At 33.4% G+C, this 27,027-nt stretch overlaps 1 protein-coding gene across 10 annotated transcripts; it reads right to left on the bottom strand.

Annotated features, from left to right (window-relative positions):
• Positions 1–3,311: 3,311 nt before the first annotated feature.
• Positions 3,312–11,395, bottom strand: LOC116124677 (receptor-like protein 6). Of its 10 annotated transcripts, XM_031410408.1 has the most exons (5): positions 8,235–11,394; positions 7,171–7,229; positions 6,630–6,709; positions 4,046–4,394; positions 3,312–3,756 (listed from the first exon to the last, which is right to left on the bottom strand). In XM_031410408.1, the coding sequence occupies exons 1-2, from the start codon at positions 11,303–11,305 to the stop codon at positions 7,226–7,228; spliced, it is 3,075 nt and encodes a 1,024-aa protein (XP_031266268.1). In that variant the 5' UTR covers positions 11,306–11,394; the 3' UTR covers positions 3,312–3,756; positions 4,046–4,394; positions 6,630–6,709; positions 7,171–7,225. The 10 variants fall into 10 exon arrangements, with proteins under 10 accessions (XP_031266268.1, XP_031266271.1, XP_031266263.1 ...); XM_031410411.1 differs by lacking the exon at positions 6,630–6,709 and having other exon boundaries at positions 8,235–11,395; XM_031410403.1 differs by lacking the exons at positions 6,630–6,709; positions 7,171–7,229 and adding an exon at positions 4,600–5,367 and having other exon boundaries at positions 8,235–11,395.
• Positions 11,396–27,027: the final 15,632 nt, after the last annotated feature.

Genomic DNA, 27,027 nt, shown 5'->3' with positions numbered 1-27,027 from the left:
ATTTTTTAACAAAGTTTGTCGGGAGAGGATTGTACAAACGGACGTCAAATGGCAGCAGCGAGGACGCCGTTTAACGGCATAACAAAGTGCGGTTCATTCACAGTACAAACAACCAAAGTGAGCAAGAGGCCGACACGAGCTCTCACTTCAGACTCTTCAGAGTTTGCCACACCATAATCGGGTGCTGGATAAGCCCAACTCTCTCCAATCAAAATTCCTTAACTCAGACAACCATCTCTTCCTCATTGTTGACATGGTTATGCATTGTTGGAGAATTAAGCAAACAAAGCTCAAAAGAATTGATCTCAAACGTTTTGTGCAGTTTGGTTGTTCCTCTGCTTTTTCCATGTTTTTTCTTAGATAAACTTTATCAGTAAAGTTTCAGATCAAGAGCATGTTCAGGTTCAAGAGCTCCATGCCTTATCAGAACTATTTTCCAACCAAATTCATATAGAAACTTCGAGCCTGCAGGATCTTCTTCTTTCTTTGAGGGCGGAAAACTTTATTTTAGTTTTTGTTAGGCCCATTGCCCTGATCGGGGAGGTATTCATTTTGGTCATAGTACTAGGAATGGAATCCTTGAATGACGCCTTATCTCTATGCAAAGCATAGAGGTATTCATATTACATATCTACCAGAAATTCTCTGCTTTTTATCAGAAGCTTGTGATCATTTAGTTTTACATCTCAAATTGAGAATCCGAAGTAAAACTTTCTGGGATCAGCCCAAGTCCTGAAAAGGTTTCATCCATATGTTGGAAAGATTGGATTTTGATTTAGAAAACTTCATTAGTTAGAATTCAATATCCCAACAAAACAAAAAAAGAAAAACAAATCATAATTAAAAACCAAAAAAAAAAAACAAAAAAACAAAAAAAGTAGTGGGAGCAGAAATATAGGCTCAGATTCAGCTTTGAGTGGACACAACTTGAAAGTGAGTTCAATGGCTGCAACATGGAGATGTATCCGGGTTGCCCCGCCAAGAAATGGGTCTCCAAGAAAGAGCCCAACACAAAGCCAGAAAACTTCATCACAGCCTCATTGCATTCACCTCTGAAGAAAGAGAGAGAGACTTGGGATATTTATAATGAATTATTTGAAGCAAAGAGGTCATTTTGGTACATATGCATAAATGATCACACATACATAGAGAGAGAGAGAGAGAGATCGGCCATTTCACTATAGCCTTAATCTGAAGAGTGTCATTACTTTGCCAGAAACCCCAGAAAAAAAGAGGCTCAGATTCGCCTTTTATCAGACAAAGATCAAAACTTTACCACCATGGCTGAAGCAACGAGCACTTCTCAAAAATACCCAGAAGCCGCCTCGCCATGATAAGCAGGGATTCCCCACCGTCGGATCATTTCACATAGAAAACACCGTCATCATCACAGCCTCGTCACAGAGACAGAGAGAGATCAGAGCGTGTTGTGTTTGTGTTGTGTTGGGAAGCTGAGAATGGTGATGTTGCTGTTGGTGATGATGGGTAACCTTGCTGGTGCAAATCACTGGCTTCACTAACAAATCAAAGGGAAGGGACAATGACCCTTCGAGAGCAAAGCCTCATTCTTAAAGTAATGACCCTTCGAGAGTAAATTGTCGTCAAGGCAAACTTCCGGAGGAAAGAAGATGTCGTTCGGCCGTTTGGAAACCCCAAAAGGCAAAAACTTCGGTGAATTGGTGTGATGTATTTATGCTTGGTGGAACTTGGTTGGTTTGTTATTCCCAATTTACCCTTGTGTTGGTTCTGTTGTGTTATTACCAATTTACCCTTGGGTCGATTCCAAATATCTGAGTCACCTACTAGTTACATACGTTCATACTATTTGTCTATTTCCCCGCTGTTCGCATGGGTTCCAAAAATCAACTAGAGTTTCCACTCATGGGTTCCAAAGACGAATTAGTGATTCCAGTCTTGAATTCTATGGATCAATCAGAGCTTCCACCCCTTTTCGTGAAGCTTTCTTTTGACAAGAGCTCACTTGCTCAAGCGGTACTTACTCTCAAACCAAAGAAATGTTCATTTTGAAAAATGTTTAGTAGAGCGGTTTCTTTAAAGAATTTTAAATGGTTTATTTATTTATTTTTGCTACATTTTGAATAGTTCGGAATTAAGAATTTTCACCCATGAGTTTAATATGGGGACGCTTGTGTTTCCTGTTTGTTTAACTTGGCGTGCAGAAAATGGGGACGCTTGTGTTTCCTGTTTGTTTAACTTTGTTTGTCTGGGTGATCTTTAGTTTGTATGAAAGAAGTGTGAAGATTGCATCGATTGCAATTTGGTTTGACTCTAGCTTGTTTTTAGGCATTAATCTATGTGGCACTACTGAAGACACAATTGAATTAGTATTATCAACTATTGTTAGCGCTCAATTTTGTTTCTTTGCTGCTTCAGATTTGGCAGGTCTAGAGTTTGATTGAAATGATTAATCGAAGCTTTGGTTCAGGGGAAGAAAGATGGTCTGAGAAGAAGCAGCTTGATGTTAAGAAAGTTGAAAAGGCAACTTGGAATTACTACTTGCAATGTTGGTTAGAGGTAATTTTGTTTCTTCTTCTTCAAATTTGATCATAAATGAATGAAATTAATCTTATTTTCTTGTTTGTTTCAAGAACAGGATAAGTGATTCACATTAGGATGAACAGTGATTGGTATTATGAGGGACTGATAACAGCAAACGATTATGAACAATGGAAGAGAATGATTGATATATTGATGTTCGAATGTTGTATCACCAATCCTTTTGAGACAATGTAGACGAACCGTACATCGAATTATTGTACGATATAGTCTTATAACTTTTTCTCTTGTTCTTTCTCTCATGTTTTTTACAAACCACCTTTCATAGCGTGTCAAGCCATTGCTTTCTTCATCATCTGTTTACTGTCATTTGTGATTGTCACATTTATACTTGACAATAAGAATCGGAAGGCGTTCTCTATCCAAAAACCTAGTCCAGCTTGCACTTAAGGTGACTCTTGGTGGTGATTTCATTGACAGTTGATCCTTTTTTGTGTAGCACTTACTGAACATCCGTATTGACATCAAGATTACTATTAATTCCATATTTTTGTACATATTTTGTAATGCAAGACACAATTAGATCATGGGAATGAACTAAACACTTCAATTTTTAGCTGTTTCTTATCTACTTGACCCTTATTTACTGTGTTGAGAGCCAATATGAGAATGCATTTCACTTAGCAAGTATTTTTATTAATGTATTCATGTCCACAACCACAGGGTTAACTTCAGCCATCAAGTGTTGAAACTACTACATTCTCATGTTGAAACATTGGATTTTATTTCAGTAATTCAAGCGTTCTCTGAGAACTTGAGAAATTTAGTCCCTTTCCAAGCTTACACACAAACAAAAAAACAAAACCAAATTAGAGCATATAAATGCAGGCTCAAGTTCAGCTTTGAGCAAACACAGGTTGAAACTGAAACCCTGAGGAGCTCAATGGCTGCCCACATGGAGAAACGGGTCTCCAAGGCCCCAACTCAAACCAGCCTCATTACATATTTTCATTCACTTCAGAAAAAAGAGTGTTACTTAGTGACGCAAAACCCTCTGTTGTCAAATAGTTTTCGAGGCCAAAGCCATTCAGAGAATGGAGCTCTTGCTGCTTTCTGCCTCAAATGGAAGATGCATCTTGTGACTCCACTTTCATTTCTTGATCATATCATAAGGAGGCTTGGATTGAAGAACAATCTCCACTGGGAATTTCTCCGGAGACCTCGTCCTCATTGTGGTCTCTGGTAAGAATTAATAACACGGTTCATTCAAGTTCTTATCTTGACAATAATAACTCAGATCTTTCGATGAGAACAAAGAAATAAATCAAGAAAAGATAGTCTGTTTTCGATACATGGAAGTAAAGTAACGTTTTTTGTTTTGATTATTTTTGTTAGAATCAAGATTCATGAAGTCATAGAACTCGCAACTTATGTAGAAGGAATGGGCGTAGACGCGATTGTAACAGAGTTTTGAATAAAATCATGATTACTCGCAACCAAGAAACAAATATTTATTCACTATACTTACTTTAAAAAATTGCAGGAAGCCCATGTTCTGACCTTAAAGCTGATCTGCCTTATACAATTTTACCCGCTACAATAGGGGATATGCTTAGTATAATATCTGAACCAGTACAGCCGCTGATAAGCGCCCCAAGCCCATCCCTGAATATAGCAGATATCGTTGACCCGCCGCTACCTGCCGTGGCCAATGGCTCCACTCCAGATGATACTGAGTTCGACTTCAGGTCTAGCCCTACTGGTGCTCTGCCTGTTCTTGCACCAAGTTCAAGTGACAAAACCAATATTGCCAACATTGGAGTTTCTATAGTGGCAGCAATGTTGCTGTGTTTGCTCTCCACGTGATATTAAAAGTGCTGGTTACAAAAACAAAGACTTATTATTTGTTCTATTAGCTGATTGTATAAATATTGTTGCAGAAATAGTGGCATTCAGGATTCAGCTAAGTCAAATTTATAACTTCATCAACTCAAAATCAATATATTTTCAAAAACAAAATGCTTGAGAATTTGGTGAACTGTCAAAATTCTCCAAATAAGCGTGAGAATTTTGAAATTTCACCTCCATTTATAGTTGTAAGAAAGTATTCCCCTGGCAAAGCAACCCATTACTTATCTTCAAGTTCTGTTCATGGGCATCCCCAGAAAATGATTTGTTTTTTAAGATGCTTGAGTCCATGCGGCCTCCATTTAGAGACAGGAATAAATCTTTCACAATCGGCTACATATTGTGCTTTCAAATTTGAGGGCGATGCAAACTTATACAAATAATTGGGAAGAGACTTCAGACGGTAAAATAGAAAAATTAGAAGAGATTTCAGGCTGGAATTGGGCAACCCTTCTTCTGGGAAAGCCACAAGTCTAGAGCAATTACCCAATGACAGTAGCTCAAGATTCTTGAGGCTGAACAATAGTGACACGACTCATCCCAACCCTTCCTATCCCAGAGAATTGGGTGACCGAGATGTGCCGTGTGGAAAACCTGTGAAAATCTGTTTTTCTTTGAATAAAACCCACATATCAATAATATTTATTCCCATAAGAAACATAAATAAAGTAGACGCGTAATTGGAAATCTGAAAACAATATGTCATTAGCAACTTAAAAAAAAGTCTGGAAACACAGAGTAAAATACATGGAAATAGAACACAGTTGAAATCCGGAAATAAGAACATAAATGTTTTTGACAATGTTCGAAAACATGAGTCGGTTACATAAAATATAAAACTTGTCCTCACAACATAAACAAGATACACACAAGAGAAATCTGGAGATGCGTGGCACAACCCTAAGCGGAAAACTCACTGTTCGGCATGACCGTCTTGAGAACCTGGGGAGGGGAAAAGCATTTCCAAAATGGGGTTAGTTGAAATGCTCAACAAGCGGGAGATTGGGATAAATCATTTGACAAAACATTTTCAAAAAGCATGTTTATAACAGTCAGATTTATGAAAAAAAGAAATTATGCTCAATGAATGTCATGTACTCTTCAAAAATACTAAAACATGCAATTAAACACATCAAGAAAATTCTGAAAACAATGTTTTATGTATATCCAGCAATTATCTTAACAATGCTTATGAGCTCAAACTCTTAACCATGTAATAGTTGTTTTCTAAATACTGTGAGCTGAATATTAATTCTCTTTCCTTAAACTAAAACTGATTATGATACTAAATTCGAACCTGGTACTGAAAACTCTCACCACAACTAGTATCCGGGGAAAATATCTCAAAACAAGGTGGGCATCCCACATACAGGCAGAGCTGGGAAAATCTCTCAATACCTGACAAGATCTATCATCGCACAGTCAGAGCCTGAAGAAAACTATCTCAATACCTGGTAGACACTGACATCCAGACAGAGCACTAATATATCTCAATACACATGGTAGAGCCTGAAGACCGAATATCTCAATACCTAGTGCAACCTTACATCGCATGGATAGAGCATAAAGTTTGTAATCTGGGGGGTGGGTACTTCGCTAGGGGTTTTAAAACCACAACAATACTTAAATATCATCTAATAATGTCCTTATCATGGAAACATATGACTTACTTCACTTAAATAACATGCAATCTAAAAAATGTCAATTATGGGGGTGAGACTGCAAATTTTTAAACATGTTTCAAAACTGATATTTTAACCCATTTGTGTTTTTCCTTCAACCAATTTACCAAAGATATCAAAATTCCACTTATTCATGCATTTCAACACTTCCAATTGAATCTACCAGCCAATTTGAAGTCAATTCCACCAACAGCACATTTAACTCAATAGTTTAGTAAAATAATTTAAAACAAAACATACTAGAATTTGGCATACAACGTGTATCGCATGCTAATTAAAATTATTCACCCGAATTTTAACATACAAGCCTTAACCTTCAACATTTGCTGCCCATATATATATATTTTCTTCAACTACTCTTCACACAACATCAACCACAACTCATTTCTACCAAATAAAACAACATTTCAATTATTCAATTCACACATAATTTCCAAGTGATTGAAAGGCAATAACTTAAAAGTAACATGCAAGCTTAAAAACTCATCCTTTAGTAAAGAATTTTGTGCAATTCCCACTCACTCTTTGATTAGCAAAACTATCTCCAAATTAAGCCAACAGCCCATTTTTGAAGAACAAAACACCAAATGCACCTTATACACCTATATGTGTATATAAATAAAGAAAAGAGTTAATTATTTGATAAAGTCTCATTCCAAATAAATATATATTCCATTCAACAATTTAATAAGCCAACACCAACATTTCCCATTACTAAAAATCTGCTTAATATAAAATTTCTCCACTCTTCAACATAAGCCGAAGCCAATTCCTCTCTATAGTGCCAACGACACCCCATATCAAGCAGCCATCAACATCAAATTTCATGAGATAGCCATATACATATATTTAAATAACATGCAGCATGAAAAGTCATTACTTTGGAACCAGAGCTAATGCATTATCACCCAAAAATTTGCTCAGCCAAAACATGCAAGACAAGGTTTAGCAAATAACATACTGAACTCCAGATTTTGCACCCAAAACATTATAATAGAAATAAATAACTTGATATGCAAACAGAAATTAAGTTTTTAAAAGACTTTTCGGTTAATCCACTCACAAAAAATTTCAGCTCAACCCGAAATGCCCAGCTGCCTCAAGCATCATCCCTCTCTTCACCTGACAACCCAAATTGACAAAATTGAATTAGAATTACACAAATTGAAGAAATAGTGAGATGAATCACTCTAAAACCTACATGCATGATACAATTTCTGCAAAAATTCGCGTGATCCCCCTTCATCTTTACTTGGCCGACACTTACCTCACTTTCTCTCCCTCATTTCTCTTTTTCTTTCCATTTTCTTTCTTCTTCTCCTTTTTCTCTCCTCTTCCCTTCCTCCTCCTCTCGATCGGCCGAACGTTCTTTCTTCTTTTCTTTCCCTTCTCTTCTCCCCTCTTTTTCTTCCTCTCTCTCTCTTTCTTTTCTTTCTCGCGGTTTCTTCTTCTTTCTTCATCTGGGCGAAAATCAGCCCTTTTTATAATTTTAACTTTCCAGAAGTTTTGAAATTCCCCCTTGAATTCTCTTATTTCACTGTAACCCCGCAACATCAGGCTTTTCTCCAAAAATGTCAAGTTTTCTTCCCTTTGTTCATGCAAACCCAACCATTTCCATTCTTTCGTTTTCAGCCCCTACGAAACTTTAAAATGTGACAGAAATGCCCTTTCCCAAAAACAAAACCACAAAATATACACATAATCTATAAGAATAAAAATGGGGTTTTAAAAATAATGTGTTACATGTTAAAATTACTTAGTGAGCTATTATTAGGGAGGTTGAACAATAATGTCTACATATAAACCGGAGTATCAAATTTCCTCCACCTTTTGGTGACACTTTCTTTTGACAAGAACGAGCTCAATGACGGGGTACTTACACTACAACAAATTCAATTTTTCCTTTTAGTTCTTGGAGTGAGATGCTTTGCTTTAGCTTTCAAGGTTTAAATTTCCAAACCTGGTTTTGGGGCAAGAATTTAACAAATTAAAGCGAGTAATCATGGAATCTATGGCAACAAAATGTAAAGACACTGCTAGAAGAAAACACGACTACGTGAAAAAGTAGATGATCCTTAAGGCTACATTTATTAACTCTGTGAACAAAAAATAAATAAAGCTACTTACATCGTGCTTCTGTGAGCTCTCTTTCTCCGGAATGTATTCATGAGCTTCCTCTCGAAAATCTTCATGAACAATACCTTTATCCTTGGAGAAAAAGCATGCTCAAGAGCCACTCCAGCTATTATCCCACTAGCAAACCCTGTCAGAACTATTTTCCAGCCAAATTCAAGTGGAAACTTCGAGCCTGCAGGATCTTCCTCTTTCTTTGAAGGCGGAAAATCTCCACATTGTTTTGCTATCTGCTTCCCACACAATCCTGGGTTCCCATCAAACGATGTAGTCTCAAATGTATCAAATTGTTTTCCTTGTGGTATGCGTCCTGTGAGCTGATTATTTGAGACATTGAAGTATGAAAGGAATGTGAGATCTTCCAGTTGCTGAGGAATCTGTCCTGAGAGCTTGTTATTGGAAAGGTCCAACGATTCCAATACTGTTAGGTTTGCCATGGATGGTGGGATGGAGCCTTTGAGATTATTGTTCGAAAGAACGAGAAAATGAAGCCCTTTTAAATTTGCAATGGATGCTGGAATTTGTCCTTCAAATTTGTTGCTCGAGAAAATAATGGCTGTGAGGAGATTTGAGATCCTTCCGTACTCCAACTCTATGCCTTTGGTACTCAATTGCATTGAGTAATCGTAAATCGATGGTAAAAGATTAATCATCTCATCAATACCTATATTGAGTTCACTAGACCTCGGATCTTGCATATATGTTAGTGAGCTTCTATTGACAACTTTCATGGCATCCCAAGATTGAAAGTATTTTGATGGAAGATGACCTGTAAATCTATTATGGGAGATATCGATGATTCGTAGTTTCAGAAAAGCAGAGTCTGTTTCAGGCTCTTTTATGGCGCCCCTTAATCTATTAGATTGTAAGATAAGGACCTTTAAATTTGGAAGTGTTTCCAACCAAGATGGAAAAGTATCATTGATTTGATTGTTTCCAAGATCAAGAAATTCTAGCTTTGTACAACTGGCCAATGATCTTGGAATTTTCCCTTGTAATTGATTTTGGCTTAAATCAATCATCCACAAGTTTTCTCCATTCACAAAGTTTTCAGGAATACCTCCACTAAAGTTGTTATTTTTCAGATTTAGTAGTTGTAGGAAATGACTGAAATTTCCCGAACACTGTGGAAGCTTGCCACTTAAGTTGTTGTGAGATAGATCGAGAGTTTCCAACTGATTCAAATTGCATAAAGCTGGTGGAATTTCTCCTGTCAGATTATTGTACGAAACTAAATAACGCATAGTGGACAGTGGGGGAACTGGGAGTGGTCCTTGAAATTTATTTAAACTTAAGCATAAAGTTGCTAGTCGAGTCCATGAAAAACTAAGAGGATGTTGGTCAAAGCCGGTTAAAAGATTGTTGGAAAGGTTCAAGCGTAGCAAAAATTCCACACTCAAATTCAAAAACCATCCAGGTATTTGGCCAGCTATCTTGTTTGAGGAAAGGTCTAGAATCTCTAATTGATCTTGGTTCTGCAAGAAATTTGGGAACTCAATAAGGTTGCACGACCGCAATTGGAGAACTGAAAGTTTTGGAAATTTTGTATGAACTTTGGTATCGGTGAGCAACGATAAATTGTTTGAGGAAAGAATTAAAAATTTTAAACTTTTGAGTTTATAAAAAAGCATGTTCATATCTACTGTGCTATTCAGATTATTCGAAGCGAGGTCAAGCACAAGAAGATTCTCGAGGTCATAGAGAGCGATAGGAAATGCGCCTTGCAATTTATTTGAACCAAGTGCAAGAACCTGCAGTTGCATTAGGTTTCTAATTTGAGAAGGGATATTGCCAATCAAACGATTAGATGACAATGATAGCTCCTCTAATTGGCTTAGGTCCATAAGCCAATATGGAATAGGACCCTTTAATTCATTCTGGCTCATATATAAATGAGTAAGATGTGTTAGGTTCATGAGCCAAGAGGGAATTTCACCAAACAAGTTGACTTGTGAAAGGCCTAAATAAGTAAGTTTACTATACTTAGCCATCCACGACAACGAACGAGAATCTTGGCTTGAAAAAGTGTTATGCGAAAGGTCCAGTTCTTGTAAAGAAGATGGATTTCCAACCGGAGTTGACAACTTGCCCGAAAATTGATTTCCAGATAAGTAAAGATAAGTGATCTTGGTAAGATTACCAAGTGAAGACGGAATTGATCCTGAAAAATTGCAATTTTGAATATCCAAGACAATTAAGGAATTAAGATTTCCAATTGAATATGGAACCTCACCAGAGAATCTTGTGCCTGCTAGTATCATATATTGAAGAGGACTGCTCTTTTCAAATTCTGGCAAGTACCCAAAGAGGCCTTGATTGTACCGCACACTGAGAAAGTGAAGGTGGGGTAATTGGAATATCTTTGCTGGAAACTCTCCTTGCAATTCACAATCCCTGAGGGATAACTTGGTCAACGAAGATAGACTTGCCAAGATATCAGGTATTGAAGAAGAAATGTTGACTTGGGAAAGTATTAGCACTTTGAGGTGAGTTAACTTCTCAACTAGGCTCTTTAGACCTGGCTCTTGGAGCTTCAAGTTAAGATTCATTGATGTGTCAAGGGTCTCCAACTTTGAGAGGCCTAGGAACTCTGACGGTATTTGACCAGAGAAGCCAGAAATAGATAGGTTCAGATATGATAACTTAGAAAGGTTCATGATTTTGGACGGGATCTTAGAGCCAGTGAAGTCATTATCAGCCAGGCTGAGCCATTCCAGATGCGCAAGTTGGAAGAGAGTACTGGTAGAGTTGATAGAACCGTAGAGGCAGCTACTACTGAGGTCAAGCTTGATCAAATGACCAGTAACCTCATTGCAGGTGACACCGTCCCATGAGCAGCAGTCTTCATCTGCTTTCCAGGATGCAACTTTCGGATAAGCTAAAGGATCAGAAGAAGCAGACTTATTAATGACTAGACTTTCCTTGAACCGCAACAAGGAAGAATGCTCATCATCATGACAGAGTGTCTGCGCAGAGGAATTGAAGGGAGCCAGGACTATAAGATTAAATAAAGAGAACAAAACAAGCAAGTGCATAAATGAGAAGAAATTTGAGGATGGCGTCATGATGTATGTAAGTAGAATAGATAATCAAGATATGGTGCTTAAGCTACAAGAATTGAGATGAATTTATAGGCAGTTCATAATTGTTGTAAATGACTTCATAAAAGCAAAGCAGCCCCACTACATGAACGTCATCTATATTTGCTATTGCAACTCTAGTCAAAAGTATTATACGATAATGATAATGACTTTTTGCTCAAGATTGGAGGAAAGTATAAGATGGGCCAAATATTAGCATCAAACATATAGAAAGGGGCAAACGTATAAGACTGGACAAACATATCAGAAGTGGCAAACGTATAGAAAGGGAGGTCTTGCTCAGAAGTGGAGGAACAATTAAGAACGGACAAACGTAAAAGAAGGGCCAAAGGCTTTTATGGCTTCTATGGCTCCAAGTAAGTAGTATTGATAATGATAATGACTTCTATGGCTCCAAAATCTTTGTAGCTTCAGTCTACTATTAAGGACACTCACTTGAAATACAATTCTTTTGTATTACGTTTCCACAAGAGACACCAATTTAAGTTGTCAATTGATTTCACAAATCCTTGACCCATCTTATACGTTCATCCGCAAACACAAACTTATGTTAAGATCGATGTAATTAATAAGATCGGCAAGCTCCTTTCATGGACAGCTCAAAATGTCTGGCTGCTTCATTTCTCTTTCTCCTTCCCCTTTCATGGACAACTCGATATAACGAATAAGATCAGCAAGTCCAAGACTTAGTAGTTACGGTACAGTGAACTTCTAGATAACTGATTTTGATAACAAGTTTCATGAACCAAAGCCTGAAATAAGTGGGATCAGGTTACCATGAGAAAATTTATCTCATGTGTCACAATAATATGCACAATCATCCAATCAGTGGGTGAAGTCAAGAATTCAAGAAAGAGGCGAATTTCAAAAAGTGAGATAATTTATAATTTTCAACATCATGATAAATATTATAACTTTAATAATTATTGATAAGTTTTTTATTCAATACAATTGGTCATCGGCACATTTCAATGTTTGAAAACGATCATTGTCAATACTATTAATCACATCAAATAAAAGAAATGATATTAACATAGAAATTTGTATGAAAAAAGTTCCAATTTCTTAACGGTAAATCAAATTAAAAACCATTTAGAAAGAAATTCTCCCGTAATAAGAGATTTGTCCTATATCAAAATCATATTTATCAAGTTCAAAGAAATATATTGCCTTTATAATGGTTTTACATGTAATGAGTTCAATTAAATTTGTATAACATAAACTATACTTATTTATAATCTACCTAATTTCTTTATTTTTAACAAAAATAAAAATTAATTATTATAGATATATTATAACAATCACTATTTTCTCAATGGTTGGCCATTTGGAATAGAATGAAAAGCAAGATTAAAAAAAAGCCAAAATGTGTTGCGTAGAAATATATGATGTTACATTTAAAAATTATTTGTAGTAATAGTATTGCATAAAATAAAGTTTTATATTCATTTCTTTACAAGTAAAGTATTACTCAATAATTTGCAACTTCAGCTTCAGTATAGAAAAGGGCCAAAGATTTGTTTTGAGTCAAGTGGCCTGTGGCCCTCAACAGTCAGCATGATAGTGGTATTGTCTTAAATATTTGGTTAACGTCAAGCTGTGTCCTTTCTCCTTCCCTTCCATTGACAGTTCAACATAATGACTGAGATGGGCACACCAAAACTTACTAAGCCTGGAGCATTGGACTTTTGGTGCTCCATTATGATTTTCATTGAAATTTAGCTTAATTTATACTCTAGGACGAAAAGCTTTTTTCCTGCACTGCACACTGGCTAATTTAGAAAGTTGTCATTTTGTTAATCACAGTTCAGTTCAATTAGAAAACCCAATAGATCAAATCATACCCACAAGAATTTCTAACTTATTTTAGCCACGGCCTAGGCGGTGGTGACTTAAATTTAGCCACGGTCAAGGTTGTGGCAGAAACTATTATGGTATTTTTATGAGTTTTTCTTTCCTTTTTCACTTATGACTCTTTTAGGTATTTAAGTATAATTGAGATTAGTTGTCAATTGACGAATTTTGCATATTTTTTAGAGGAGAAGGCGCATTCTTGAGGCTTAAAGATTGAAAATCAGATTTAAAAGTTTGATTTTTGTTTATTTTCAAGTCTGAATATGTTTTCTTTATTCTGTATTTATTTTTTTGTTCTTAGGATGAAGTAAATCTCTTTTGTTAGGGGAGGATGTAACTCTAATTATGTTTTGAACAATTTTTATTCTTAATACCAGATTTACATTTATGAATTTGTGCAAGAGTTTAGGTTTAATACTTTATGAATGTTGGATTGATTCAATTACCTTGATGATGATTTGAAGAAAAATGCTAGCCTTACTCACTCCCCCTACTCACTTCTCTTATTCACCTTTGTTAAAATGACATATGGTATTCGTACCATGCTTATGGTACCCATACTATGCTTTATTTACAAAGGTAAGTAAGAGAAATGAGTAAGAGAGTGAGTAAGGCTAGCATTACTTTTATTCACATAGGGAAGTTAGGGTTTATTGCTTAATTCATATTCATAATTGTTTTATGGGAATGACATTGCACAATTAAAACTAGAAGTAATTGAATAGAGATTCTAGAATGAATTTGTAGTCCATCTAATTCATAATCGAATAGGGCGAATTAATCGTAAGGGATTGATGAATTTATTTATTTGTTTAATTTAGTTATTTTTAATCCGTTACTTTTACATTTTAAATTTTCGTTTTCTTAATAACGTGTAAGCAGTTTTAGGTAATTACAAATAATTGATTTAAACTCTGTGGAACGATATTCAACTCATTACTTTATTACTTAAACACGACTAGTGCACTTGCTAGAATTGATTTAGTCGCATCATATAACATAGACTATACTTATTTAAAATCTACCTAATTTCTTTATTTTTAACAAAATAAAAATTAATTAATATTATAGATATATTATAACAATCACTATGTTCTCAGTGGCTGGCCATTTGGAATAGAATGAAAAGCAAGATTAAAAAAAAAAGCCAAAAAGGGTTGCTTAGAAATATATTAGGTTACATTTAAAAATTATTTGTAGTAATAGTATTGCATAAAATAAGATTTTATATTCATTTCTTTGTAAGTATTACTCAATAATTTGTTCGAAATACTATATTTTAAGTAATAATATTTCATAGACTTTGGACCGTCATATATGTTCATCCAATTCTGAGCAATCAAAGACATGATTTTTGTGGTAAGATTCCAATTGAGTAACAATATCAAAGATAATTTTGTTTTGTTTTGGTTTACTAACAATGAAGGGCATAAGCAAAGATGATGTCTACTTGCTCAGAATTGGATGAACGTACAAGAGGAGGTAAAGACTTGTGAAATCAATTGAAAGCTCAAGATATTGTCGTATATATATATTTGTATAGAACAAGAGCAATGAATTGGAACCACTTATTGCTGGTATGTGATAGTGTCCTTGAGATATTTACAAGTCAAGTCGCCTAATACAATTCAGCAAGAGGAGTTAAATGTCCTGTGGCCCTCAGAAGTCAGCATGATAGTGATATTGTCTTATATATTTAGATAAACGTCAAGCTGCGTCCTTTCTCCTTCCCTTTCATTGACAGTTCAACATAATGACTGAGATGGGCACACCAAAACTTACCATTGGACTTTTGATGCTCCATTATGATTTTCATTGAAATTTCTACTACTTTCTACCCTAGCGAACAGTTATGTATGAAAATGATATTTAGCTTAATTTCTACTCTAGGACGAAAAGCTTTTTTCCTGCACCACACACTGTCTAATTTAGAAAATTGTCATTTTGTTAATCACAGTTCAGTTCAATTGGAAAACCCAATAGATCAAATCATAGCCGCAAGAATTTCTAACTTAGTTTTGTACAAAACCTTTTTTTATTATCTCCCAATGAGAATTTTCTAGTAAACTTGAGCAATTGAACGAATAACAGAGAGAACTTGATCTAGCGCAAATTGTACTACTTTTTCATTAAAGAGAAAACGAATACAATGATAACTAACTGCTTCTGTAAAACTTGGCAATGATTATATGTACTTTTGACAGCCATGCAACAAACTGAACCTGCTCTTTTCTGGGTTTTAAGCTTAAAGCCCCTGCTTTTGATTTGTTCTTCTTCAACGTTCTTGGTTGTGGTTTTGTTAATGGAGCGCAGCGTATAACTTTAACTAATAAAACGCTGCGTTTCAAGTTTTATCCACAATTTTTTCTTTCTTGAATTTCTATGATATTCTAATTAATATGTTGAAGAGAATTGAGGAGACGTAAACCTAACTCAGAAGTTAGTAGTTTTCTTCAAAGTTAAAAGAAGGACAATAATTGTCGATAGAAGAAAGAAATCTATAATTTCTATCGTAAATGATCCATTCTGCCATAAGTTTTAACCAAATAGTTTGACTTGGAAAATTATATCACGTTCAGTACACTGTAAGAAAAAGTTAATAGTCCTTTTAGGTCAACTAGTCAATGTAAAGGCTATTAGCTTGACGTGTATAAGGTTTCATTTTGTTTAAATGAAAAAGATATATATATTTTTTTTAATCTTATAATGTTTAGCTAAAATAATAATTAAGATAAAATATCTGCACAAAATTTTATTTTTAATAGTTATTCTACATGAATCAAATAAAGTGGAGATATATTGATATGATGTGATCTAAGAAAAGAGTAATAAGCTAGTTACATTAATATAACTCCTGAATTTGGATAAAGTTTATTCAAAGTCTCCTAACAAAAACAAGTGTGTGATTGCAAATTGTAGATCAAGTTGGATATATCACAAAAGGAAGTCACGCCGTGTTAATTAATTTTATGAAATTGATGTGCCAACAATCCATTTTTTCTTCCTTATTTTTATTAACAAGTGTGGAAATTGTAATATAAATTTCAAAAGAAAAGAAATTTTGGTTACTTTGAGATGAATAGATCACTAAAGGAGGTAAAGTCAAGCCATATTATATGGTTATATTAAAAAGATGTGACATCAAATTAGTTCCCTGAAACTGAAACAAAGACAAAACGTGCACTGAAAATGTACTAACTTCCAATGCAATAAATTAAAAAGCTCAATTACATTTCATAAAAATAATACACCGATTTAGACCCTAAATTGAAGAAATAAAATATAACTGTGATCCTATGAAATCCCTACATACTCTTACAAATTATGTAGTGTTGGAACTTAAATATTATTATTAAGTCCTAAAGAGATTCCTTTTTTAGAAATAAAAATAATTTATATAGTAAATAACCCTATTCTGCTATATAAGTTATATTGACTTGGAAAATGAGGTAACGTTCACAACACTATAAAAGAAGTTGATAGTTGTCCAAGTCAACAAGTCAATACAACTAACATAAAATTTTTCCACATTCAATTTGAAGTATAAGACAAGCTAGAAACTAAATAACAGTATTTCAAAACAAGAGGTTTTTTTCTTCTTTTTTTTTTTTTTTGGAAAATAATTAATAAAATGTCTATTTCTAGGTTGTTGTTTATATAAAATCTTTGACATTCAAAACAAGTGTGGAAATTGTAATATAACTTCCAAAAGAATAGAAATTTTGAGATGGAAAAATCAATAAGAAAGGTCAAGCGGTGTTATGTGGTTGTATTAAAAAGATGTATCATCACATCAGTTTTCTATATTTTCAAAACATAACCTAATTTCTCAACCCCCTTAATACGACCAATTTATTCAAATTTAATCCCAAAATTCAATTCTTTACATTCATTTACAAGTGATGGAGACCTTGATAACTAAAGCACTGAGAAGCTAAGAAAAGGAAAGAAGAAATAAATGAAAAAAAAATAGAAATAAATGGAGAAAATGTCAAGCCGTGTTAAGTGGTTGTATTAAAAATATGTGTCATCACATCAATTTCCTATCTTTTCAAAACAGACCCTAATTTCTCAACCCCTTTAACACGGCCAATTTTTTCAAATTTATTCCCAAAATTCAATTCTTTACATTCTTTTACAAGTGATGGAGACTTTGATAACTAAAGCATTAAGAGCTAAGAAAAGGGAAGAAGAAGTAAATGAAAAAAAAATAGAAATAAATAGAGAAAAGTTCAAGCAGTGTTATGTGGTTGTATTAAAAAGATGTGTCATCACATCACATTAGTTTTCTATCTTTTCAAAACAGACCTTAATTTCTCGACCCCTTTAACACGGCCAATTTATTCAAATTTAATCCCAAAATTAAATTATTTACGTTCATTTACAAGTGATGGAGACTTTGATAACTAAAGCACTAAGAGATAAGAAAAGGGAAGAAGCAATAAATTTTAAAAAAAGAAAAAGAAATAAATGGAGAAATAAACAATTGTGCAATTGAACTCTTAGTTAGATAGATCTCTATAGGAGGTCAAGCCCTATAATTGATTTTTAGAATTCGATTTTCACCGATTATACATCTTTTCTTTCATATCGTGCTTGTAAATTTTTTTTTTTTCTAAAATATCTTTCCAACATATAATTATTTATTTTATTTCACATTAAACTTGATTTAACACTAGTGTTCTTTGGTAAAATACTTGTCAATGCTTTTCATTGTTCTTAAACTATGGTTTGATAGAACATCTTGTTAAGTTACATTACTACAGGAACATTATTCAATAAAAAAAAATTATTTATTTTATTTCACATTAATCTGTGATTGATAAATCATTAATCTGCACAAAATTTTGTTTTTAATCATTACTCTACATGAATAAAATAAAGTGGAGATATATTAATATGGTGTGGTCTAAGAACGGAATAATAAGCTAGCTATATTAATATAACTCCTGAATTTGTGAAAGATTATGTCATCAATTATCTTGACAAACTTGATGAGGTTACAATGGGATGGTAATATAACTTCATTGGAAAGATCCTAAAAATGTTGTCTAATTGTTCTTCATCGGGAGGATTGTATTTCAGTGACAACCATATCCCTCGTAGGATCCTCATATGGTTTGGTAATTTATCACAATTAGAAGATACTAGAATGCCTAATAATGATATAGAAGGTCCAATTCCAACTCAGCTCTGTCAACTTGAAAATCTTGAAGTTTTGGACCTTTCAAATAATAGTATCTTTGGGAGTTTACCATCTTGTTCAAGAGTTTTATTGTTAAAACAAGTGATATATCTTGCTAGAAACATGAGAATGTGCTTTCAAGGCTTGCCCGATCGGAAACTTGCACTCAAATGTGCAAGACAAGATAGATGTGAGCTGTAGGATGATGTGATCAATAACGATCTGGAAAGCATGTGACCTAAAGGGCATGCAATTTGGAAGAAGCGACCAAGAAGTAATGCAACCTGGAAGCAACACAAGAATGAATCCATGCGACCAAATGCATGCGATCAGAAGCATTATGCGACCTGAAAGAGGTCGATGATTCAGAGCCAATCTTGAAGGTGTCAGAGTTAGTCAGCTACCCCGAGTGGTTTAGCTTATTGTTAGGGATGTAACATTTGACATATTTTGCATTAGTTAAAAATGTATGGCTTTGCTTTAATGTTTAGAAATATCTCTATAAATTAGGAATGTAATTAATGCTCTGCAGAGTGAATACATTTGTGATGTATATGATGATGTCATATGTCTGTATATAATCTTTGATGAAATTAATGATAAAGTAGACACGTAATACAAGTAAAAAAGGACCAATAAGACAAACATCCTCTGAAAAAACACTTGTCTCTAAGAATACTTTTGCGTTCTTTCCTTTGTATTCTTCAGCTTGTAAACCAACATTTATTTATCAAACAATTCACTTGTCTAGGAATATGTTGCAAGAACAACTAAACAATGTATTCCTTTACAACCCTTCCTTGGTTACATTGGATCTAAGTTACAATCACTTATACAATAGCATTGCAAATCGGAATGACATGCTATCTTCCCTAAACTACCTTATTTTAAACAATGATAATTTTGAAGATGAAGTGCCAACTCATTTGTGTAAGTCAAATCAACTACGCCTGATAGATCATTCCCATAACCATTTTTTGATCATCTACAATTTTAAAGTTGCACATGACGAAGGATATTATTTCGTTTTGAACATCTCACTAAGCAATTCTTACGATGGTTGTATAATTGAAACGTCTTCTCTAAGACAATTAATAATTACTCTATTTGATAAAACTACAGACATATCTTATGTTCATTTAGATATAATATCTTTATATACATTCTTCACAGATAATTTTCGGTGTAATTTTATTTTACACTCAACGTAACTTCACTTTTGGTTGAGTTCGATCGAATTTGCCAACTTTTTAACAAGAAAAGTTGCTTCACTAAGTTCGTAGTCTTTAAGTATTTGAACGGATCTAGTAACAGAGTCATAGATAGATCTAGAACAGTTGCATCAATAAATTTTGGATTTCAAACATTTTAATGCCCACTAATGCATAGTTTCAAACAATCACTCTTAAAACTGTCTAAAATTGAAAAACATGAAACCCACAAGTTTAAGGAATTGCTTGCTTGTATCAGGGATTTTCTATTGACTCAGAAGTCAATAGAAAATAATTTATATCCTAATGTCCCACTCTGCCAAAAGTTTTACCAACTACATTGACTTGGAAAATGAGGTTATGTTCTCACCACTGCAGGAGAAAGTTGATAGTCCTCTAAGACTAGATACCTCCTATAAATAGCATAGATGTTTGTTCTTGTGTTCATTGCATACTGCTAATAGTTTATATTGACTTGGAAAATGAGTAACGTTCAAACACTATAAAAGAAGTTGATATTTTCCAAGTCAACAAGTCAATACAACTAACATAAAATTTTTCCACATTCAATTTGAAGTATAAGACAAGCTAGAAACTAATAACATATTTCAAAACAAGTTTTTTTCTTCTTTTTTTTTTTTTTTTTTTGGAAAATAATTAATAAATGTCTATTTCTAGTTTTTGTTTATAAAATCTTTGACATTCAAAACAAGTGTGGAAATTGTAATATAACTTCCAAAAGATAGAAATTTTGAGATGGAAAAATCAATAAGAAAGGTCAAGCGGTGTTATGTGGTGTATTAAAAAGATGTATCTCACATCAGTTTTCTATATTTTCAACATAACCTAATTTCTCAACCCCCTTAATACGACCAATTATTCAAATTTAATCCCAAAATTCAATTCTTTACATTCATTTACAAGTGATGGAGACCTTGATAACTAAAGCACTGAGAAGCTAGAAAGGAAAGAAGAAATAAATGAAAAAAAAATAGAAATAATGAGAAAAGTCAAGCCGTGTTAAGTGGTTGTATTAAAAATATGTGTCATCACATCAATTTCCTATCTTTTCAAAACAGACCCTAATTTCTCAACCCCTTTAACACGGCCAATTTTTTCAAATTTATCCCAAAATTCAATTCTTTACATTCTTTTACAAGTGATGGAGACTTTGATAACTAAAGCATTAAGAGCTAAGAAAAGGAAGAGAAGTAAATGAAAAAAAAAATAGAAATATATGAGAAAGTTCAAGAGTGTATGTGGTTGTATTAAAAGATGTGTCATCACATCACATTAGTTTTTCTATCTTTTCAACAGACCTTAATTTCTCGACCCCTTTAACACGGCCAATTATTCAAAAGGCAGCTACTACTGAGGTCAAGCTTGATCAAATGACCAGTAACCTCATTGCAGGTGACACCGTCCCATGAGCAGCAGTCTTCATCTGCTTTCCAGGATGCAACTTTCGGATAAGCTAAAGGATCAGAAGAAGCAGACTTATTAATGACTAGACTTTCCTTGAACCGCAACAAGGAAGAATGCTCATCATCATGACAGAGTGTCTGCGCAGAGGAATTGAAGGGAGCCAGGACTATAAGATTAAATAAAGAGAACAAAACAAGCAAGTGCATAAATGAGAAGAAATTTGAGGATGGCGTCATGATGTATGTAAGTAGAATAGATAATCAAGATATGGTGCTTAAGCTACAAGAATTGAGATGAATTTATAGGCAGTTCATAATTGTTGTAAATGACTTCATAAAAGCAAAGCAGCCCCACTACATGAACGTCATCTATATTTGCTATTGCAACTCTAGTCAAAAGTATTATACGATAATGATAATGACTTTTTGCTCAAGATTGGAGGAAAGTATAAGATGGGCCAAATATTAGCATCAAACATATAGAAAGGGGCAAACGTATAAGACTGGACAAACATATCAGAAGTGGCAAACGTATAGAAAGGGAGGTCTTGCTCAGAAGTGGAGGAACAATTAAGAACGGACAAACGTAAAAGAAGGGCCAAAGGCTTTTATGGCTTCTATGGCTCCAAGTAAGTAGTATTGATAATGATAATGACTTCTATGGCTCCAAAATCTTTGTAGCTTCAGTCTACTATTAAGGACACTCACTTGAAATACAATTCTTTTGTATTACGTTTCCACAAGAGACACCAATTTAAGTTGTCAATTGATTTCACAAATCCTTGACCCATCTTATACGTTCATCCGCAAACACAAACTTATGTTAAGATCGATGTAATTAATAAGATCGGCAAGCTCCTTTCATGGACAGCTCAAAATGTCTGGCTGCTTCATTTCTCTTTCTCCTTCCCCTTTCATGGACAACTCGATATAACGAATAAGATCAGCAAGTCCAAGACTTAGTAGTTACGGTACAGTGAACTTCTAGATAACTGATTTTGATAACAAGTTTCATGAACCAAAGCCTGAAATAAGTGGGATCAGGTTACCATGAGAAAATTTATCTCATGTGTCACAATAATATGCACAATCATCCAATCAGTGGGTGAAGTCAAGAATTCAAGAAAGAGGCGAATTTCAAAAAGTGAGATAATTTATAATTTTCAACATCATGATAAATATTATAACTTTAATAATTATTGATAAGCTTAAAGCCCCTGCTTTTGATTTGTTCTTCTTCAACGTTCTTGGTTGTGGTTTTGTTAATGGAATGCAGCGTATAACTTTAACTCATAAAACGCTGCGTTTCAAGTTTTATCTACAATATTTTCTTTCTTGAATTTCTATGATATTCTTATTAATATGTTGAAGAGAATTGAGAAGACGTGAACCTAACTCACAGAAGTCAGTAGTTTTCTTCAAGGTTAAAAGAAGGACAATAATTGTCAATAGAAGAAAGAAATCTATAATTTCTATTGTAAATGACCTATTCTACCATACGTTTTAACCAAATAGCTTGACTTGGAAAATTAGATCACGTTCATTACACCGTAAAAAAAAGTTGATAGTCCTTCTAGGTCAACTAGTCAATGTAAAGGTTATTAGCTTGACATGTAGAAGGTTTCATTTTGTTTAAATGAAAAAGGGGTTTTTTTTTTTTTTTTTAAATCTTTTAATGCTTTGCTAAAATGATAATTAAGATAAAATAATCACCATTTAATAAAAATAATTTATCTACACAAAATTTTATTTTTAATAGTTATTCTACATGAACCAAATAAAGTGGAGATATATTGATATGATGTGATCTAAGAAAAGAGTAATAAGCTAGTTACATTAATATAACTCTTGAATTTGGATAAAGTTTATTCAAAGTCTCCTAACAAAAACAAGTGTGTGATTGCAAATTGTAGATCAAGTTGGATATATCACTAAAGGAAGTCAAGCCATGTTAATTAATTTTATAAAATTGATGTGCTAGCAATCCATCTTTTCTTCCTTATTTTTACTAACAAGTGTGAAAATTGTAATATAAATTTCAAAAGAAAAGAAATTTTGGTTACTTTGAGATGGATAGATAACTAAAGGAGGTAAAGTCAAGCCATATTATATGGTTATATTAAAAAGATGTGACATCAAATTAGTTCCCTGAAACTGAAACAAAGACAAAACGTGCACTGAAAATGTACTAATTTCCAAGGCAATAAATTAAAATTTTCAATTACATTTCATAAAAATAATACACTAATTTAGACCCTAAATTGAAGAAATAAAATATAACTGTGATCCTATGAAATCCCTACATACTCTTACAAATTATGTAGTGTTGGAACTTAAATATTATTATTAAGTCCTAAAGAGATTCCTTTTTTAGAAATAAAAATAATTTATATAGTAAATAACCCTATTCTGCTATATAAGTTATATTGACTTGGAAAATGAGGTAACGTTCACAACACTATAAAAGAAGTTGATAGTTGTCCAAGTCAACAAGTCAATACAACTAACATAAAATTTTTCCACATTCAATTTGAAGTATAAGACAAGCTAGAAACTAAATAACAGTATTTCAAAACAAGAGGTTTTTTTCTTCTTTTTTTTTTTTTTTTTTGGAAAATAATTAATAAAATGTCTATTTCTAGGTTGTTGTTTATATAAAATCTTTGACATTCAAAACAAGTGTGGAAATTGTAATATAACTTCCAAAAGAATAGAAATTTTGAGATGGAAAAATCAATAAGAAAGGTCAAGCGGTGTTATGTGGTTGTATTAAAAAGATGTAATCTCAACATCAGTTTTCTATATTTTCAAAACATAACCTAATTTCTCAACCCCCTTAATACGACCAATTATTCAAATTTAATCCCAAAATTCAATTCTTTACATTCATTTACAAGTGATGGAGACCTTGATAACTAAAGCACTGAGAAGCTAGAAAGGAAAGAAGAAATATGAAAAAAAAATAGAAATAATGAGAAAAGTCAAGCCGTGTTAAGTGGTTGTATTAAAAATATGTGTCATCACATCAATTTCCTATCTTTTCAAAACAGACCCTAATTTCTCAACCCCTTTAACACGGCCAATTTTTTCAAATTTATCCCAAAATTCAATTCTTTACATTCTTTTACAAGTGATGGAGACTTTGATAACTAAAGCATTAAGAGCTAAGAAAAGGAAGAGAAGTAAATGAAAAAAAAAATAGAAATATATGAGAAAGTCAAGCAGTGTTATGTGGTTGTATTAAAAAGATGTGTCATCACATCACATTAGTTTTCTATCTTTTCAACGACCTTATTTCTCGACCCCTTTAACACGGCCAATTTATTCAAATTAATCCCAAAATTAAATTATTTACGTTCATTTACAAGTGATGGAGACTTTGATAACTAAAGCACTAAGAGATAAGAAAGGGAAGAACAATAATTTTAAAAAAAGAAAAAGAAATAAATGGAGAAATAAACAATTGTGTGCATTGAACTCTTAGTTAGATAGATCTCTATAGGAGGTCAAGCCCTATAATTGATTTTTAGAATTCGATTTCACACCGATTATACATCTTTTCTTTCATATGTGCTTGTAAATTTTTTTTTTTTCTAAAATATCTTCCACATATAATTATTTATTTTATTTCACATTAAACTTGATTTAACACTTGTTCTTTGGTAAAATCTTGTCAATGCTTTTCATTGTTCTTAAACTATGGTTTGATAGAACATCTTGTTAAGTTACATTACTACAGGAACATTATTCAAAAAAAAATTATTTATTTATTTCACATTAATCTTGTTGATAAATCATTAATCTGCACAAAATTTTTTTAATCATTATCTACATGAATAAAATAAAGTGGATATTATTAATATGGTGTGTCTAAGAACGGAATAATACTAGCTATATTATATAACTCCTGAATTTGTGAAAGATTATGTCATCAATTATCTTGACAAACTTGATGAGGTACAATGGGTGGTAATATACTTCATTGGAAAGATCCTAAAATGTTGTCTAATTGTTCTTCATCGGGAGGATTGTATTTCAGTGACAACCATATCCCTCGTGATCCTCAATGGTTTGGTTTATCACAATAGAAGATACTGAATGCCTAATAATGTATAGAAGGTCCAATTCCAACTCAGCTCTGTCAACTTAAAATCTTGAAGTTTTGACTTTCAAATAATAGTTTTGGGGAGTTTACCACTTGTCAGAGTTTTATTGTTAAAACAAGTGATTATCTTGCTAGAAACAGAGATGTGCTTTCAAGCTGCCCGATCGGAAACTTGCACTCAAATGTGCAAGACAATAGATTGAGCTATAGGATGATGGTCAGTAACGATCTGGAAGCATGTGACCTAAAGGGCATGCAATTTGAAGAAGCGACCGAAGTAATGCAACCTGGAAGCAACACAGAAGAATCCATGCGACCAAATGCATGCGATCAGAAGCATTATGCGACCTGAAAGAGGTCGATGATTCAGAGCCAATCTTGAAGGTGTCGAGTTGTCACTACCCTAAGTGGTTAGCTATTGTTAGGGATGTAACATTTGACATATTTTGCATTAGTTAAAAATGTATGGCTTTGCTTTAATGTTTAGAAATATCTCTAATAATTAGGAATGTAATTATGCTCTGCAGGTGAATACTTTGTGATGTATGATGATGTCATATGTCTGTATATAATCTTTGATGAAATGATAAAGTAGACACGTTACAAGTAAAAAAGGACCAATAAGACAAACATCCTCTGAAAAAACACCTTGTCTCAAGAATACTTTTGCGTTCTTTCCTTTTATTCTTCAGCTTGTAAACCAACATTTATTTATCAAACAATTCACTTGTCTAGGAATATGTTGCAAGAACAACTAAACAATGTATTCCTTTCAACCCTTCCTTGGTTACATGGATCTAAGTTACAATCACTTATACAATAGCATTGCAAATCGGAATGACATGCTATCTTCCCTAAACTACCTTATTTTAAACAATGATAATTTTGAAGATGAAGTGCCAACTCATTGTGTAAGTCAATCAACTACGCCTGATAGATCATTCCCATAACCATTTTTTGATCATCTACAATTTAAAGTTGCACATGACGAAGGATATTATTTCGTTTTGAACATCCACTAAGCAATTCTTACGATGGTTGTATAATTGAAACGTCTTCTCTAAGACAATTAATAATTACTCATTTGTAAAACTACAGACATATCTTATGTTCATTTAGATATATATCTTTATATACATTCTTCACAGATAATTTTCGGGTAATTTTATTTTACACTCAACGTAACTTCACTTTGGTTGAGTTCGATCGAATTTGCCAACTTTTTAACAAGAAAAGTTGCTTCACTAAGTTCGTAGTCTTTAAGTGTTTGAACGGATCTAGTAACAGAGTCATAGATAGATCGGAACAGTTGCATCAATAATTTTGGATTTCAAACATTTTAATGCCCACTAATGCTAGTTTTCAAACAATCACTCTAAAACTGTCTAAATTAAAAACATGAACCCACAGTTTAAGGAATTGCTTGCTTGTATCAGGGATTTTCTATTGACTCAGAAGTCAATAGAAAATAATTTATATCCTAATGTCCCACTCTGCCAAAAGTTTTACCAACTACATGACTTGGAAAATGAGGTTATGTTCTCACCACTGCAGGAGAAAGTTGATAGTCCTCTAAGACTAGTACCTCCTATAAATAGCATAGATGTTTGTTCTTGTGTTCATTGCATAATCAAGATGGGTTCAAAATGGGATGGTGTTCTAGTAATGATGTTGGTTTATTTAGAAGGGTGGTGTGAGTGAAAGTGTTGGAGGAAGATAGGATTGCTCTCTTGCAACTACTATCCATTCTTGAATAGTACTTATTATCTTCAAGATTGGGTGAGGAGATGAAAAACAGACTGTGTCAATGGAAAAGGGTTGAGTGCAACACACCAGGCAGAGTGATCAAACTCCTTAGTTATGTAAGAAAGTTGAACTGGGAGATCAATGTATCTAAATACTTCTTT

The sequence above is a fragment of the Pistacia vera genome, unplaced genomic scaffold, assembly GCF_008641045.1.
Source record: "Pistacia vera cultivar Batoury unplaced genomic scaffold, PisVer_v2 Contig155, whole genome shotgun sequence".
Classification (NCBI taxonomy): domain Eukaryota; kingdom Viridiplantae; phylum Streptophyta; class Magnoliopsida; order Sapindales; family Anacardiaceae; genus Pistacia; species Pistacia vera.
The sequence above is the reverse complement of the archived record's forward strand: the minus strand, read 5'-3'. Positions and strand labels throughout refer to the sequence as shown.

Bases quoted from the DNA above. Each gene is read 5' to 3' on its own strand.
- LOC116124677 (XM_031410402.1), bottom strand. From the start codon at position 11,305: ATGACGCCATCCTCAAATTTCTTCTCATTTATGCACTTGCTTGTTTTG. The intron at 5,368-8,234 runs GTAAGTAGCTTT...TCCCCTCCCCAG, and splicing joins AGAGCTCACAGAAGCACGAT to GTTCTCAAGACGGTCATGCC.